We start from the raw sequence: 17,027 nt of genomic DNA, 5'->3' as shown, positions 1-17,027 counted from the left end.
TTATTATTTACACCTATTTTTGCGGGTTATTCCATTTTGAAGGGATATAAAGCAAAATTTAGGGTATGAGGAGAGTGATTAAAATAAACGCATATGCTGTCCACAATAAGAGACAATAAAAATGCATCATTTTTTTAGTTCCAAAAAGTTAAATGTGAAGCCAAACAATTTTTGTAAGAAAAAATAATCTATAGTTAACTAGAGCTAAAAGAAAATAGGAAAAAAAAGGAAATGACAATGTTTTGAAAGTGAGACCAAACACAAAAGAGTTGACGTTACTCCACACAACTTTCTCTACAATTTCCCTGAACACTATCTTTCTTTACATTTTATATCGTTTGGATGAACCACGAGAGTTTGATGAACACCCTAGCTCGACCAAGATTATTGTTGAAAACGAGAGTCGCTCGATCTCAAGGTTTTAGAGAATTCCATGGATCAAAGCAGCGACACCTACCCCGGAAACGTAAACAACAAGAGAGCCTCTTCTGAAGAAGCCGGAGATTTTCAACACAACTCCAAGAGAAATTATCATATAGGGTTTGCTTTCTTTTCCTTTCCTTCCTTTTTCTTTTTGCTTTTTTTTTTTTTTTTTTTACATGTTTCTTAACAATTTTTTTTTTTTGTTTTCCCAGCTCTGAAGATGGATTTGCCGCCAAAAATGAAGATTCTGATGAAGAAAATTTGTCAAAATTTGTAGCTTTAGCTCGACATTTTGTAATTTTCTTTTGGGTTTATTTATTAATTTTAATTATGTTGTTAATGTTTGAACAAAAACTAAAACACATCCAATGATCCAATTCTTTCTCAGATCAGCAAGGGTGCAGAAAAGAAGCTACTGCCTATGGTTGACTTTTATTTTCCACGGATGAGGTATGTGTTTTAATGGCGTAACAACTTTTATATATTCATATCCTCTTATTATGTTAGAAATTAGTTGATGTCGGATTTTAGGTACACATATTGATATTAGGAGTTACTTACTGGTATTTTCAATTTGTTATTTTGATTAGTTTTTTACTTTTTCTTTTTCTTTTTCTTTTTTTTTTTTTCAAAGAACTTCTACTAAATGCCTTTTTGAGAAGGACGGCAGCTGTGGTTATCTTGGTGGTTAAGTTGTTGTAAGCAGTTTTTTCTAAGTTGATATCTATATATATCTTTGAAAAATACAGAGAGTTAACTCGGAGACTTACACTAATATCAAACCTAATAACAAACTAAACAAAATGAATTTCAGTAAGCAAAAATCATAATCGTACACAAGAAAATTGATAACCCAGATCGATGCACAACATGTACATCTAGGGGGTCTTAGACCCATACGAAAAGATCATATATTGTCTTACGAAATAGTTCATGAGTACAAGATTTTAGTCATTTACACTAACATCACCGAGATATTAAATAATCATGTACACTATCAATCCAAGTTTTACAGTTTTAACTCCCCTTGGATTGTTCTACTTTGAACCAGTCTCATGAATGCCAGGGCAAGCTTCCTCCCTAAATGAGACATCACCATGTAACAGAGACTACTAGGCTTTTCCTGCCTTTCACAATCTCTTCATCTCTGTCCTTTTTCCTTCTTAAGAACTTCCCAAGATAGAAGCAAGACCTTGTGTATCATTAACTCACAAAGGTTCCAGAGATACGCTCTAGATCTCTATCAACAATGTTTAATACTAATCGCATAGTGTAGAAAAAACGCACCCTTGCAACCACACAACCCTACACATAAAAGCTCATAACCAGTTGCACAACCAAACAAAGAAAAACTAGCAGAATCCGAACAAACAAAAACGACATATCTTCAAGTTAGTTATAATAAAAATATATATAAAATAAATTTGAGCAACAGAACATAACATACTCCCCTTTGAAAACAATTACTTTTATTTATCTAAGCAAGCAAACCCATCAAGCACATACCAGCCAACCAACAATAAAACAAAAAAAAAAAAAAAACAAAAACAGACAAAACACCACCTAAACTAAAACAACTCAGCGACAAAGCAGCCCAAGATAAACTCAGGCCAACGGAGCCTGACTAGATGAACCATCCCCATCTAACAGAAGAAGCACAGTGAGAGACTGAATCAATGATAGTGTGCCACTTAGTTAAACAATGAATTACATTAATTACCTAGAGACTGGATGACACTATTGAGAGAGCTCGACTCTATGGAGAGAAGATGGAGAATACTAGAGGTCAAAGAAGGTGGGAGCAACACTCCATTATTCGACATACGTACACCCGCATGAAGGTCTGGATCAACACCTCGTGGAGGACAGATATTGTGAGTAGTGTCAAGGACATAAGAGCCCTGAAACAACCAATAGCTGAGAGTGAGAGTCTTGGGGTAGAACCAAGAGCATCATGTTCAATCAAGACAGAAGGATGTGTGCAAGCATAACTCTACACAAGAGATGAAAAACATATGAGAATTTTGACCTCATACATCTCGACATGCCAAAAAATATGGTTGAATACAAAGTGACCAACATCCACATGAGAGCCAGTACTAATGACATAAATCAAATTCACTAGAGGAATGGACACAATGGAGGCATGTGTGGAAGAATACTAATGGGAAATGCCAATTTTGTGAAGAATATCATATTTAACACATAAGAAAATGGCAGGAGGTTGCCCATTGGTAGGCTACACATGCACAAAACCTCTAGTTAACTTTGAAGCTAACATCTTAGGAGAAGGAAGAGAGACAAAGACATCAGAAGGCAAACTGACCTTAAAAAACTAATTGATAATAGTTGGAGAAATATTAAAGCATGCAGAAACCACGAATATGCACCTTCATAAACTTAGAAGCACTTAGATCGTCAAAATCAACAGGGAGATTGACAATAAGTTCAGAAATCAATCGAGGAAAAACTGACACAACAGAAGAAACAGTCTTAGTCAAATCAGCATAGTGAATCAGTTCCATGATGGCCAAACACATGAATGATGCTGATAAGAGGCGTTCACCTAATCGATAATACTCGCTAGACAACATACTTCCATTTGTGCATATTGTACTCAAAATGAAAAGGAACACGATCAATAAAGACAACTAGTATGTTGGGAGGCAACTATCGATGTCCAACCTTAGTAGTAATCACCTTTTGTCCCTTGAAGGGAGGGGGCAAGAAGGCTTAACCATTGGAGGAACATAATCACATGTAGGACCAGAAACTCCTACGATAGGTGCAGAAACACTAATAGTGGCACTAGTCGAGGACAACAAGGGGAGGCAGTAGAAACCCCACGAGTTTGTCACACCAGACAAGCAATAGCAACATGAGTTGACATCATAAATAAAAGCATCTGGTTAAAGATGAGAAACGAAAGAGGTCTTACCAGGGTCACCATGAGTCGCTTAAAGAGTAGTACAATCAGTAGCAAACCCTATAGCACAATCTTGTATAAGGAACTTCTTGAACACACTAGAAATAGGAGCAGAAGGATCATGTGGAGAGTAGCAAGATATACCTGATGCACGAGCACCTGGAGCAGGCTCCCTATAAGAAGGCATAGAGGCCAAGACTGACAAGGGCATATCATGCATGGTCAGAGGGAGACGGGGTTAGGCTACAAAGAACCAGGATCATCTAACGCATCGTCGATCGATGCTGTGAAATCATCTTAAGATGCTTAAATGAAGGAGACAATGCACTATCAAAACAAATAGACAGAAGCTCAAAGGAACCATCAAGACCTATAGATCGACTCGAAACAACAAGTGAGAGAACCAATTGGTAGATCGTTACTCCTCTTTACGAGTAGCAACATTATGTACAACAAGAATACACGGTAGCTTGGCAAAGTAACACAAAGCCAACATATAAACTCTAGACCATGAACAACAAGAATAACAAGGGACGCACACTGTGACCAGGAAGTGGGAACACCTAACATTTAAACTTCAGATTTTGAGCAGATATTTCCCATAAATGCCTTGTGCGTTAAGTATCCTAATAAAGCCTAACATGCTTGATACACAATTAATAACAAATAGAATAAAAATACAAAGAACTCACTCATGGATCATAATTGCTATTGGATAGAACGAGTCTCAAAAGTACCAACATCTATGGGCTTTATGAGAATATCAGCGAGTTGAACTAGACTACGAACATGGTCCAAACAAATGATCTTGCTTTCAACAAGCTCCCGAATAAAATGGTGTCGTATATCTATGTGTTTAGTTCTGCTATGCTGAACAAAATTTTTAGAAATATTTATAGCACTTATATTATCACCATATAGAAGCATAACACTCTGAAGAGTTCCATATTTCGACAAAATTTGCGTCATCCAAATCAATTGCATACAACTACTGGCAGCGACAATATATTCAGCTGCGACAATGGACAAAGAAACATAGTTTTGTTTCTTGTTTAACCAAGCAATAAAATTATTTCCTATGAAGAAACAGCCTCCAAACGTGCTGTTATGATCTTTTGAACATTCTGCTCAATCAGCATCATAGTATCCCACAAGTGTAGAGTTGGTATCAAACGAATATCAAAGACCATATTCAAATGTATCAATGGAATTCTCATAAGAGAATGAAGAAGAGACACCCGAGGAGTTGATTGATAATGAGCACAGTCACTAATCGTGTAAGCTATGTTTGAATGGCTAGCAGTTAAATATAACAAACGGACAATCATACAAACTTTCATCCACCCTACTAGTGAATTTGAGATTTTGGCATGGGGAGCCACAGAAGCACGCGTAAGTTGAGATTTCTCTTGACCAAATTTTTTTTATCATATTTCGAACATATTTCTCCTATAGCAAAAAGTTGCCATTGCAACACTGCACAACCTAAAAACCAAGAAAGTAGGTCAATTCTTCAACCATACTCATTTCAAATTCTGACTGCATTTGTTGAACAAAACCATTGACTAAGGACTAAGGTGAACCCCCCAAAATGATGTCATCTACAAAGATTTGAGTAACCATGAAGTCCATATACCTGATCGCTTAATAAAAAGCGTCTTATTTGCACCTCCACGTGAATAATCTTATTGAGAGAGAAATACAGCCAGCCTATCGTACCATGCTTTAAGGGCTTGCTTGAGCCCATATAGAACTTTGTGTAGTTTGTACACCTTTTATGGATGGACAAGACCAATTAAGCCTTTAGGTTGTGCAACGAACACCTCTTCATTTAGATATCCATTATGGAATGCACTCTTGACATCCATCTTGAAGAGTTTGATCTTACTCACATGTCAAGTCAAGCAGCAAGCTTATGGGTTCCAGTTTGGCTACTGTTACAAACATTTCACCAAAATCTACACCTTCTATCTAAAAGTAACCTTAAGCCACAAGTCTAGCTTTAATCCTTGTAATTGTCCTATGCACATCTGTTTTATTCTTGAATATTCACTTCGTGTTGACAACACTAGCATTAGAAGGTATAAGAACCAATTCCTATATCTGGTTTCTCTTAAACTAGACCAGCTCGGCTTCCATGGCAGAAATCCAAAGTTCATCTTTAAGACATTTGTAACACTAGTAGGTTCAATAGGAGATGTATAGCAAATATTTAAAATCATCTTGACATAATTTAGTTGTTTCTTCTTACGAGTCGTAACGTCGCTTTGAATTTCTCCAATAATACTACTAGTCAGATGGTTCTTCTGAACATGAGCAGACAGGGCTTCAGCCTGATTAGGCATAGAAACTGGTTATCTGCATCCCTGGATATGTCCCTTACTTTTTCACTTGATGGATCCACTAAAGGCTTGTTATCTAACATATATGCAAGCATATCATCCCTCAAAGTATGACTCAAGTCATTAATGAAAGAAACATCAGTCTGACTCTCAACCGAACTTGAAGTGCGAGTGTCAAAAGCAAGAAAAGTGATTTCATCATCATCCTATTGCATGTGCATCCCTTTAGAAGAGTGATTTATTACCACATTGATCGATTCCACGGAGTTCTTGTTTGTTTATTAAGCACCTTGAAGTCCCTACTACTTGTGGATAATCTAGAAAAATACCCTCATCAACTTAGAGTCCCGTTTCTGATGAAACTCTCTACCAACTACAATGTCACAAGCACTACCAAAGACATTAAAATATTTCACATTCGGTTTTTTACCGTTCTAAAGGTGATACTTTGTACAAAGAGTTCCTAAACAAAGAGCAATGCGATTGTAAATATGACAAATTGTATTTCGTTTTCGGCCCAAAATTATAAAGGTTTCTTGTATGAAGCATAACTCAGAAAATTTACGGTAAAGTTTTATTATTTTGTTCCATAACATTGTTCTGTTGAGAAGTCAGAGGAGCTAAAAACTCATGGGCAATACCTTCTATGCAACATAATTCACTAAACGCTACATTCTCGAATTCCCTACCATGATCACTATGAATTCAAACAATTTCTTTCTTTTGTTCTCGTTGGAGTTATAAACACAGAGCATGGCAATCTTTGAACTATCAGATTTTTTCTGAAGAAACTTTACCTACGTTTATCATGAAAAGTCATCAACAGACATAAAAGTATACTTCTTTGCACCTAGACTTTCAACCTGCATAGATCCCATTTAATTCTTGTGTAGTAATTCAAGAACGTGATCGATAGTACACTGACTAACAATCTTGTGATAAATCTTGACTTGTTTTCCTACCTAACACTCTCCACAAAACGTATCAGACGTTGTCTTTATTGAAGGAATTCCTAGGACAGTTTCAGCACTAAGAGCTTTGCGAATAGATGAAAGACTTGTATGTCCAAGACGCTTATGCCATAACTCAACATCACTTGATTTAAACAAATTACACATTGACTATTCTGAACAAGGATCCCAATGATATAATAGTTATTAGACAAATGTGTACTACTCATAACAATGCACTTACCTTCATCCAAAACTTCACATTTATCCTTTGAAAAACATACTCGAAATCCCTAATCACACAGCTGACTTAATGTTGACTTATGCTGATCAAGTTTGTTGAAAGACCCTTGACAAGTCTAACATCTAGTAGCCTTGGTAAATCAGGTTTGGCAATATTGTTTTTCCTATGCACTTTTTCTTTAGCTCCATCCCAAAACTGACTTACTCTTAGGAACACTCCTTCATATCTAAAAAGAAAGTAGAATTTCCCGTCAGATGGCGAGAGCAACCACTATCAAAACAATAGTCTTCCCTACTTGAAGCATGAAAAGAATTAGTGAATGCAACATTGCATCTGTCATCCCTTTTTACTTTCCATACAGACCTAGCTACACGTTGTCTTGAATCAACCTTTTTAAAACCTCTGTTCTAGCATTAGTTAGAATGAGTATGATGATTGTGCAACCAATAACAAAAAGGATGAATGTGACTAAGTCTACCACAGAAGTGTCACATCCATCTCTTTTTATTTTTCTAAAAAAAAATTGTCTCCTTAAAATACTACTTCAACTTGCTTTTCATCTTCGTCTTTCTTAGCACAAACAAACACAATTTTTGAACATCCAGTAATAACTCCTTGTTGACATTTGTTAGAGAAACCTACTCCCTTCTTATTTATCCCAATCTTTCCAGCTTTAAGAATAATATTCAGATCTTGTGTCTCATAACTAAACATCCTAACAGACTTGGATAGACCCTCAAAGTCTGAGCTCAATTTAAGGGTAGAAATCATTGATAACAGACGATGGTTATCTTCTAATAAAGCCTGAATCCTATCCTTTTGTTGTTTCAGCACAATTTGATCCTCTTCTCATTTCATGTATATTTGGTCTCCACTCAGGCTAAAGACTTTAGGCTCCACATCACCATCAATGTTGTCAATATTATTCTTTTGGGAGTCAAAACTTACTCCAGCCGTACTCACCTCTTACACAGTGCAACCAAGAATCGACTTGTCATCTTTCTCTTTGTCATTATCAAGAGTTAACTCATCATCTAATAAAATTATAGTCATACTCTTCTTCTTCCTTTTTAGAAAACTTGGACTCTTGGCTTGATAATGACCAAGTGAAGCACGAACCATTGCTACAAAGAAAAGAACATACGAATTAGGTTTCTGTACATGTAGGTTTAAATGTAAAGTAATTAATAAACTCACCCCGTAGACCGTCCTTGACAACCTCGATATACTATAGATGAACATCGGCCCACTTAAGGCAATAGACTGGAAATGTTGCTCGTTTTAATACATCGATGGGTCGCTCAATCGAATAACATGTAACGAGATTTGCTTCTCTGCTTTTGAACGTATCTCTCCAGCTCTAGATTCTAGGCGTACTGATGTCTCCTAGGAGTGAGAGTGAGTTGAGAGCCATCTAAGAAAATAGAACACTATTAATGGAAACTCATGTTATAATAAAGCGTCATCAAAGTAATGGGACTAACATCAATATTTCCACCACTATAGAATCAACGTCAACTCTACGTAGAGTGTCATCCTCAATGTGTGTTCATCCACGCGATGTCCAACAACGATTTTCAATACATTCAATTGTTCATTTTCAACATCTTCCACTTCAGGCACATCCCACATACGTTTATTTTGGACCACTTGAACAACTTTCATACTATTGCCATTTTATTGGGTGGGTCCTCAAGGTAAAATACTTGTTGCGCCTGAATCGCAAGAATAACTGGTTCCTTAGCAAACCAAAAACGCCACATGTTGATTGACTTGTAGCCTAATTCCACATGTGTTCTATGGATTTTGTTCTTATTAGTGTCAAACCATCTACACTTAAATAGCCAAACACATTGTCTTGGTGGATATTGAACGTCTAACACTTCATCTAAAACACCGTAAATTGTTGTCTGCACTTTCATTGTCACTGTTTTCACCGACTACCCTAACCCACTGTTTTGTGTAGTGCAGCGAAAATCACGCTCTAGTGTATGAAATCGTACCCCACTGGCAATGCATCCACTGTAAGAGCGAACATCAAATGAAGGTCCCATCACAAGAGAAAAGAAATCATGAGAAAGGTTTTCTCTCTCACACATTTCTAGAACCTAAAATCGATGTACATGAATATAAAATAATTATCGAATAAGATATATCAATTCTCAAATTCATGCATGATATATACTTGAGCTTTGAACCAATCAAGAAATGCTTGTTAATGTCTTCTATATAAGTCAGAAGCACTTTCAGCTTGATGACATATCAACCTCAAGTGTTTCCTAAAGTAGATAAGTGTGAGGTTAATTGTGTGACGACAATAAGAAAGACTTGAAATATTGGTAAGTTCAAAATGTGTACTTGCAACAGTCCACTATTTCAACTACATTATTGAGGACGTACCAGTGTGTGAGTCGTTTTTCGTCCCGTGATATAGTGTGCAAAGTTGACACCCCTAATGGTCGTACTTTCTGCACGAACACTTCAAACTCACGAATTACCTCGTCATCAGAAATACTATCATCATTTCATTTATCTCCAATGAATCGAGTTTCAATCTCACTTAGATATCTTGAACAAAAATTCTATGATCCATTCATCATATATGCTTCTGCATCAAACCCCTTAAGACGTTCTTTGTTCTGGACAAATTGTTTTGACGTGTGTAGACTTCTTTCAATGGGATACATCCAACTATAAGAGATCGAACCAGTAACTTTGGTTTCATATGCTAGGTGAACGACAAGGTGTATCTTTACGTCGAAGAAGGTAGGTAGGAATATTCTTTCTAATTTACAAAATATGATTATGACATCTTATTGTAATCAATCTAAATCACTTATCCGTATCATTCTTACGCTCAAGTCATGAAAAAAACCATATAATTCAGTAATAGCAGTGGACACTTTTTTCGATATATATGCTCAAACATTGATAGAGAGAAGTCGATGTAGCAAAACGTGATAGTCATGTGTTTTAAGACCTGATATTTTTCCATCTCTTTCACTCACTCATCGTGAAATATTAGAAATGAAGCCATCGGAAAACTTAACTAATTTCAAATACTTGTAAAATTCAACTCTTTTGCTACTAGTCAACATGTACGTTGCATGTGGCTTCACAAATATGTTACCCACTTCTATTAGGTGTAAATCCTTACTTGCTTTCAAATCTTGTAGGTCCAACCGAGCATTCGTGGTATCTTTCATTTTTCCTTCAATATTCAACAATGTACCAATCAAGTTGTCATAAATATTATTTTCAATATGCATTACATCTAGTTTATGACGTAATAGTAGTCTGGACTAGTAAGGAAGTTTGAGAAATATACTTCTTTTAGTACAATTAAGAGCTCGCTTTCTTTTCTTATCTTCCAGTGATGGATGTTTACTCATAATTGGAAAATCCAACGAATCTAGTTGTTCTCCAAACTCTCCTCCGTTTCTTCTTCATGTTTAATCGAAGCTTGTAAATCATTAAGTATACCCAACATTTTATTTTCTTCATGAAAAGGGTTACTGCTAGTTTCATCATGAAAAGGGTTACTGCTAGTTCCTTCATCAAATATTTCTATACCTTTGTTCAAGTTCATTTGCTCTCCATGATACACCCTATTTGTATAGGATAAGAATATTCCAATTATTGATAGATGTGACTCTACACCCTCTAATAAGTCCTAAATTGAGTTCATACTCTCTTGTATGGAGACCTTGTTCGTCTGTAATCATCGACGTGAAACTTTGAAATCTCTAAAAATTGGGACACTCCCTCTTGATACTCAACTGAGAATTTATTCCTAAGTTTCATCCAATCCTTGTCCATCTTTAAAGACCTAAAGCATAAATAGGTTTTATTAGTCTTAGATTCTTCCTCTCAAATGCTCGAACTTACTCCATAAATAAGCTAAGTATCCAATTTTCCAACTTTCACTAAAGCTAAGTTTAAACTAAAGAGACTACCATAACTGTAGGATAGTCAGAACAAACTAATCACAAATTACTTCAACCTTTACAAGGTACCTAACTCTTCCATCAAGCAAAACTACTAACAAATAAAAATTTAAGTTTAAACTAAAGGCTACCATAACTATAGGATAGCCAGAACAAATCTCAACCACAAATTACAGCCCCCCCTCAAATTCAATATAACCCCTCCCCCCAAAACTATTAACAAATTAAATCATTTAAACTAAAGACTACCATAACTGCATGATAACAACTCACAAATAAGTTTAACAGACTTCTACAACATTCCACAATTTAAACAATTCATCAATTCATTAAAAACTTAATCAAAAAATTTCTCGTCAAATCTGTAATCAAACACACATAAAAGAACATTTAATTTACACGAACATTTTAATTTTGAAGATCTTCAAACATGCATGCTCGCTATTAAGAGTTTCCAAATTGAACTCGCCAAATAATTTATTTCCAAAGTCACTACGTTTAACAATACATCACCAAACAAAAACATGAAGAACAATAAAAATAAAATCAACAATAACAATAAAAGAAACAACACAATAACAATAAAATCAACAACAATCACAATAAAGTCAACAACAATAACAATAAAGTCAACAACAATAACAATAAAATCAACAACAATAATAATAAAATCAACAACAATAACAATAAAATCAATAACAAAGACTAACACAGATATTTAATATTTTTTCTCAACCTCAAACCAAAATTCAAGAAATAAAAATAAAAACATAGACTTGCCAGCGAGGGGTGAATGGCGACAAAGACAGAACGGTAGTGACAGATCATGACGAACACACTAGAGGAGGCCTTGACAATCACAAGAACATACCTATTTAATATTTGTCTCTCAAGCTCAAACCAAATAAATAAATAAATAACAAACTCTTACCGGCAGGGGCGGACAGCGGCTCACAAATGTCGAGGGCAGATGGGTAGCAGCAGATGACGACGACAAGCAACGAACAATGGACGACGAGCGACAATGGACCTTTTTCTTTCTCTTTTGGCCTTCAAACTCTTTGTCTCCCTTGTTTTTTGTTTCCTTTCTTTTCGACTAACACAGATCTGTAAAACATATCTAAAAATGATATTTGAAGGGGAACACTCGATACACCACGACACACATCTAGCAATCTCCCTACTTCTGATGTTTGACTAGTCACGTTGGGAGAACCGGAAATTATTCTAATGTTTGCATGCAAGATGTTGGGATAAAAAGAAATAGTTTTTATTATTTCCATTTATGCCGATGTCATGTTGGGAATGTGGCAGGCATTCTCGATGTTTGACTAACGGAATGCCAAATTCATTTCTCAACGTTTAACACTTGGCATTGGGGGATTGAGGAACTTCCGACGTGAGTACGATAGTGTCGGCAGAAGCAATTTCTCCCGACGTCTATCTCGAGTTCTAAAGATGCGTCAAGAAATACCTATTTTCTTGTAGTGAGTTGTTGTGCTCAGAAGTGAGGGAGGCATGTTCTTGTATAGGCATGAAGCCAACTAAAGTAAGTTGGGAATGAACGTGAGAAAGACTCGGTAGGTGCGTTGACTTCGTTTGGCGTTTTTAAGCGTGAAACATGAATAGCCATTTGAGCATGCGAACAATTCGTAACGAGACCAAATCAAATAAAAATAAAATTAATATATTTTATTTTTACCCAAATATTTTTTTAAATAAGAAATTATTTTCTATTTTTTTTCCTTTTTCCACACCTGACCTTTTTTGCCTTTTTGTGTTTTCAAAAAAATTTGCATGAACAACTTCAAACCAGACTTTTAACATGTGCTATGATGGTCCTACTGGATTAATTGTGAAGGTATAGAAAAATGTAAAATTATATTCATTGGAGTTTTCCTATTCAAGTGTTATGGGTGTTTCCATTTATAAATTCTTAGCATGTATTCATGCATGTAACACGTCTTGTGTGTTTCTGACATAAATTTAACTAATATCTTCACTAATTTTTCTTTGTCAAATTTTAAAAAATTTAAAATAGGGAACAACATGAGAGTGGGAAAGAAGTTAGCAGTGAAATTATTGGGAGTGGATCCGGAGCACCGAAATACGTGTTATGTTTCTGCAATCAAATTGCATCTAGAATGTATGCAAACAAGGAGATAAAATCTGAAAATGGTGAGCCATTGAAAATTGGAATATTCGATTCTGCCAACTTGAATGTTCCCGTCTCCACAGATAAATTGTCATCTGCTCCAGTTGAGTTATTCCTTGAGGATGGAGAGCACAAAGAAATAAGCAAGTCCGACAATGGGAAACCTTTGATGTTTGGTGATCTCCAATTTAACCTACAAAGTGGAATTGGTGAGGTTAACCATCTGACTGTAACTGACTCGTCCTACCGATCCAAGTCAAAGATATTTTATTTGGGAGTCAGAATTATAGATAAAATGATTTTAGCTGAATTTGGTGTCATTGAAAAAGCGGTTTCCCAAGCCTTCAGAGTTTTCAGTGAACGGATGCAAGGTAATTATATAAATAACCATTTCCATTTTTAATTAATTAATTTTTTTATATAATATATTTATTATATTAATTAGGGAAGGAAAAACACCATCCGCCTAACTGGGATGATGCCATAAATCGATTGGAAGGGGTAGGTGATAAATACAAAAACATCTTATCTTCACTACAACCACATCCAATAAATACTGTTGGTGATTTTCTGGTGGCACATGATTTTGGAAGGGGTGCTATCGTTCTCAAACAGGTACCCTTACCTTGGGAGTTTAAATATTAAATATTTTATGATAATTTATTTTTCATATGTATGTATATACTTGTAACCTTGTCTGTGTAGATTCTCGGAATAAAAAGTGCAGATAACAAATGGGATAAGATCGTTAAGCATGCTATGGAATGTGATGATCCTCGAGCTATTAACTATGTTCTACACTTTCATCAGGTTTTCTCACTTTATATCTTTCACTTTATTATTAAAATGTCGAGAACATAAAAAAGTCATGTTACTAACGAGAATTCGAAGAGTTATAAGAATTAAATTGATTTGTAACTTTTGGTTTCTATATTAAATGTAATTGTGTTCATTAAATTGTTTAGGAAGTTTTAGAAATTATGAAAGTTAAAATTTGTAGGGTTTGTTACTTTTTGTAAGATTTATATAGAGGCATGCTTAGTCGAATGAAAAATTAGTTTCTACTCACTTGTATTATTCACACCCTTTCTCTTCTAATTTTAGAAGTTAAAATAATTTATATATGACAAATATATATATATATATATATAGGCCAATGATGGTAATTATTGGAACGAGAATTTTGGAGGTGATGACCATGCCGAGAAAAACCAAAACGTCAATGACCAGAATTTGGAATTTAACCAGCAAAACCAAAACCAGAATGATGGTAATGCAATAAATAGTTTTATTTAATAAAAGAGTTATTAATATTTATATATAAATTATTTGAATATCCACAGATGCTCATCCATATCTGCCGGCGTCGAGTAACATAGAGCTTGGAGCATGATATTGAATAACGTATAAAAATATTTTTTTTGAGTCTTTCTAGAATTGTGTTTTGTATTATGTTATCGTTTGTTTGCTTCCATGTTTAACTTTATTATCGGATTAGCTAGGGTGAGATCACTTTATTTAGATTATGGTGGATGTTATTTTGTCCAAATTTACTTTTATTTAATTTCTGTTCTATTATATATCCTCTTGATTATCATGTGAAGTTTATTCTTTTTGTTATTTTAATTAGCTTGCGAAGATTTCATTTTGTTTTAGCGTTGTTTCCTTCTAAGTGCAAGCTGTGATATGATATTTGTGGGTTTGGCTTCATTTAGAGTTACCCCTTTTGAATAGTGAGTATTATGTGGCGTTGGGTTTTATTGATTATAATCAAAATCAAATGTGTGGATGAACCTCGTCTATCTGAGGCTATAATTGCATGTCCTTTTCGGTTTCATGTTGTAGTTGTGTTCATTCAAGCTTTCTATATACTTTCTATGAAGAAGTTGGATATTGATTCAATGCTTAATATGAAGGGTGTTTTAAAATAGTGCTATTACAACAACAAAAAAGAAAGAAAAAAAAAAAAAGGGAAGAGATGACTAACAGAAGTATATTTCTAAAATGTGTACTCTTTGAAGGTATTGCTAGCAAAGTGCTCTTACGGTCTTATTTTTTAAGCAAATGCATATATTACATTTGATGGTCTCTGGAATAATCAATGACATTGAAAAGGCTTTAACATTATGATGTTTGAATTTGCTGCATTATAATTGTTTTTAGGACATTTTTAGATATAGTAAAATGAATAAAATACAATAAAATTTTAGAAAATCAGTGATAAATATCGATAGACATTGATGTATGTGCTTCTATATGATTAGTGTCTGTGTAGACTTATCAATGTCTATCCTCGATAGAATACGAAGTTATGTTATATTTTGTAAATAATCCGACAATTTCGTTATTTTTGATAATTTTTTCTGTTTTTTTCTTTTTTATTTAGTACAACAATTAAAGAGAGGAGATTCAAATTTTGAAAAGTTAGATTATTACTGAGTTATTAAGTTGGCTTTAGCAGATTTGCTAGGTTTCTAATGCTTCTAGGTTGTGTTATGTATTTTATTATTATTTTAGTCTTTATACCTCCTTTTAATTACATATTATTAATTTAACTAGCTGTTAATTTCATTACACATTAGCAATTAACACTGTTCTCCACTATCTAGCCATAGAGATTCATGGATATGATTATCCTATCTGACAAATGAAAACAGTGAACCTAATTTGATGTTAAAACTATGATAACATTACAAAAACAAAAAAAATCCATGGTGCAAGTTGTTAAGTATAATCCTAACTCTTATTTGTTAATTTGTAATAAGCGAAAAGCACTAAGAAGTGTTGTTGTAGAGACTTAGGATTGATTGGTTTTTCTCATTAAATTAAACTAAGTAATCCATGTTGGAAATGAATTGCGGCTGACTTAGGCCCATAAGCATTGGACAAGACCTATAAACTTTTTTTAAGAAATATAACAAACTGGTAAAATATTTACACTTTATAAAACAATTCTGAAAATGGAAAAAGTCCATAAGCCCACAATTAGAAATACCAAAAATGTCACAGTTAACAAGTAATTAATCGATCACACGCACGCGATTAATATTTTTTTCTAAAAGACCATGTACTACGGTTTAAACGAATGATTTACTATCGTTTAGGTCATGATACACGCAATTATAACGAGTGGGGAAAAATGCTTCAAATTTAAATGATCGTATTAACCATGAAAAACGATCATGTTCATCATGAAAAAAATCGTGTTGATAATTATGGTAAACGATCGTATATTCCAATGTAAATGATCGTTAAAAACTTCAAATCAAACAATCATTTTTTACAATGTTAAACGATTGTGTTACTATGGTAAACGATCATTTAGATCATGTGAACATGATTGTGTAGTCTGTTTTAAGTGATGAGAAAAATATTTCAAATTTAGACGATTCTGTTGACAATGGTAAACGATCGTTTAGATCATGTCAAAATAATATTTAAATGATTTTGATATTCTTGAATATGAGAAAGATGAAATAGTTCTACAGAATTTTGCCAAAAATGGTGAAGTTAAAATAGGAGATTTAAATAGAAGAATAAATCGTTTAAGAATAGAAGAAAGAAAATCTAGAAGAAGAGATGAAGAGATCCGGAAGAGAAGAATAAATCGCAAAGAAGTAAAAAGAGAGGTAACGAATCGTTTGCAATATTCAATGGCAAATTTGAAAATTATGAAAATATTTGACCAGCTTCTTGGATTTTTGTTTTTTTGTTACACGGCCGTCGAATAAGAAATTATGGACAAATCACAAATTTTCACATCATTTACTAAATTAATGAAAAAAAAAATACAAATAATTGGATTTGGAACTAATTAAAAGTTGACATGTGTCCCAAATTAAAATTGAAAACATAAATTGGCCAATTCTAATGATGTCACATGTTTTTAATATAGCTGTTGAATCAAGTTAATTATTTTGGTCAAATTAAATATTATTTATTTGGCTAAAGTTCAATTGAACAAAAAAAATAAGCTTAATTTGTCCCAAATACTAAATATGACCCAAATTTATGTGGTTGAGACCATGGATCTAGTCCAT

General features: G+C 34.1%; 1 protein-coding gene across 1 annotated transcript; it reads left to right on the top strand.

Annotated features, from left to right (window-relative positions):
• Positions 1 to 269: 269 nt before the first annotated feature.
• Positions 270 to 14,565, top strand: LOC103486196 (calmodulin-binding protein 60 A-like). Its single transcript, XM_008444066.3, has 8 exons — positions 270 to 540; positions 636 to 717; positions 812 to 873; positions 12,874 to 13,358; positions 13,433 to 13,602; positions 13,693 to 13,797; positions 14,140 to 14,257; positions 14,331 to 14,565. Exons 1-8 carry the CDS (start codon positions 434 to 436, stop codon positions 14,378 to 14,380), a joined length of 1,179 nt encoding a protein of 392 aa, XP_008442288.1. The 5' UTR covers positions 270 to 433; the 3' UTR covers positions 14,381 to 14,565.
• Positions 14,566 to 17,027: the final 2,462 nt, after the last annotated feature.

The sequence above is a fragment of the Cucumis melo genome, chromosome 8 (assembly GCF_025177605.1).
Source record: "Cucumis melo cultivar AY chromosome 8, USDA_Cmelo_AY_1.0, whole genome shotgun sequence".
NCBI classification, from domain to species: Eukaryota; Viridiplantae; Streptophyta; class Magnoliopsida; order Cucurbitales; family Cucurbitaceae; genus Cucumis; species Cucumis melo.
The sequence above is the reverse complement of the archived record's forward strand: the minus strand, read 5'-3'. Positions and strand labels throughout refer to the sequence as shown.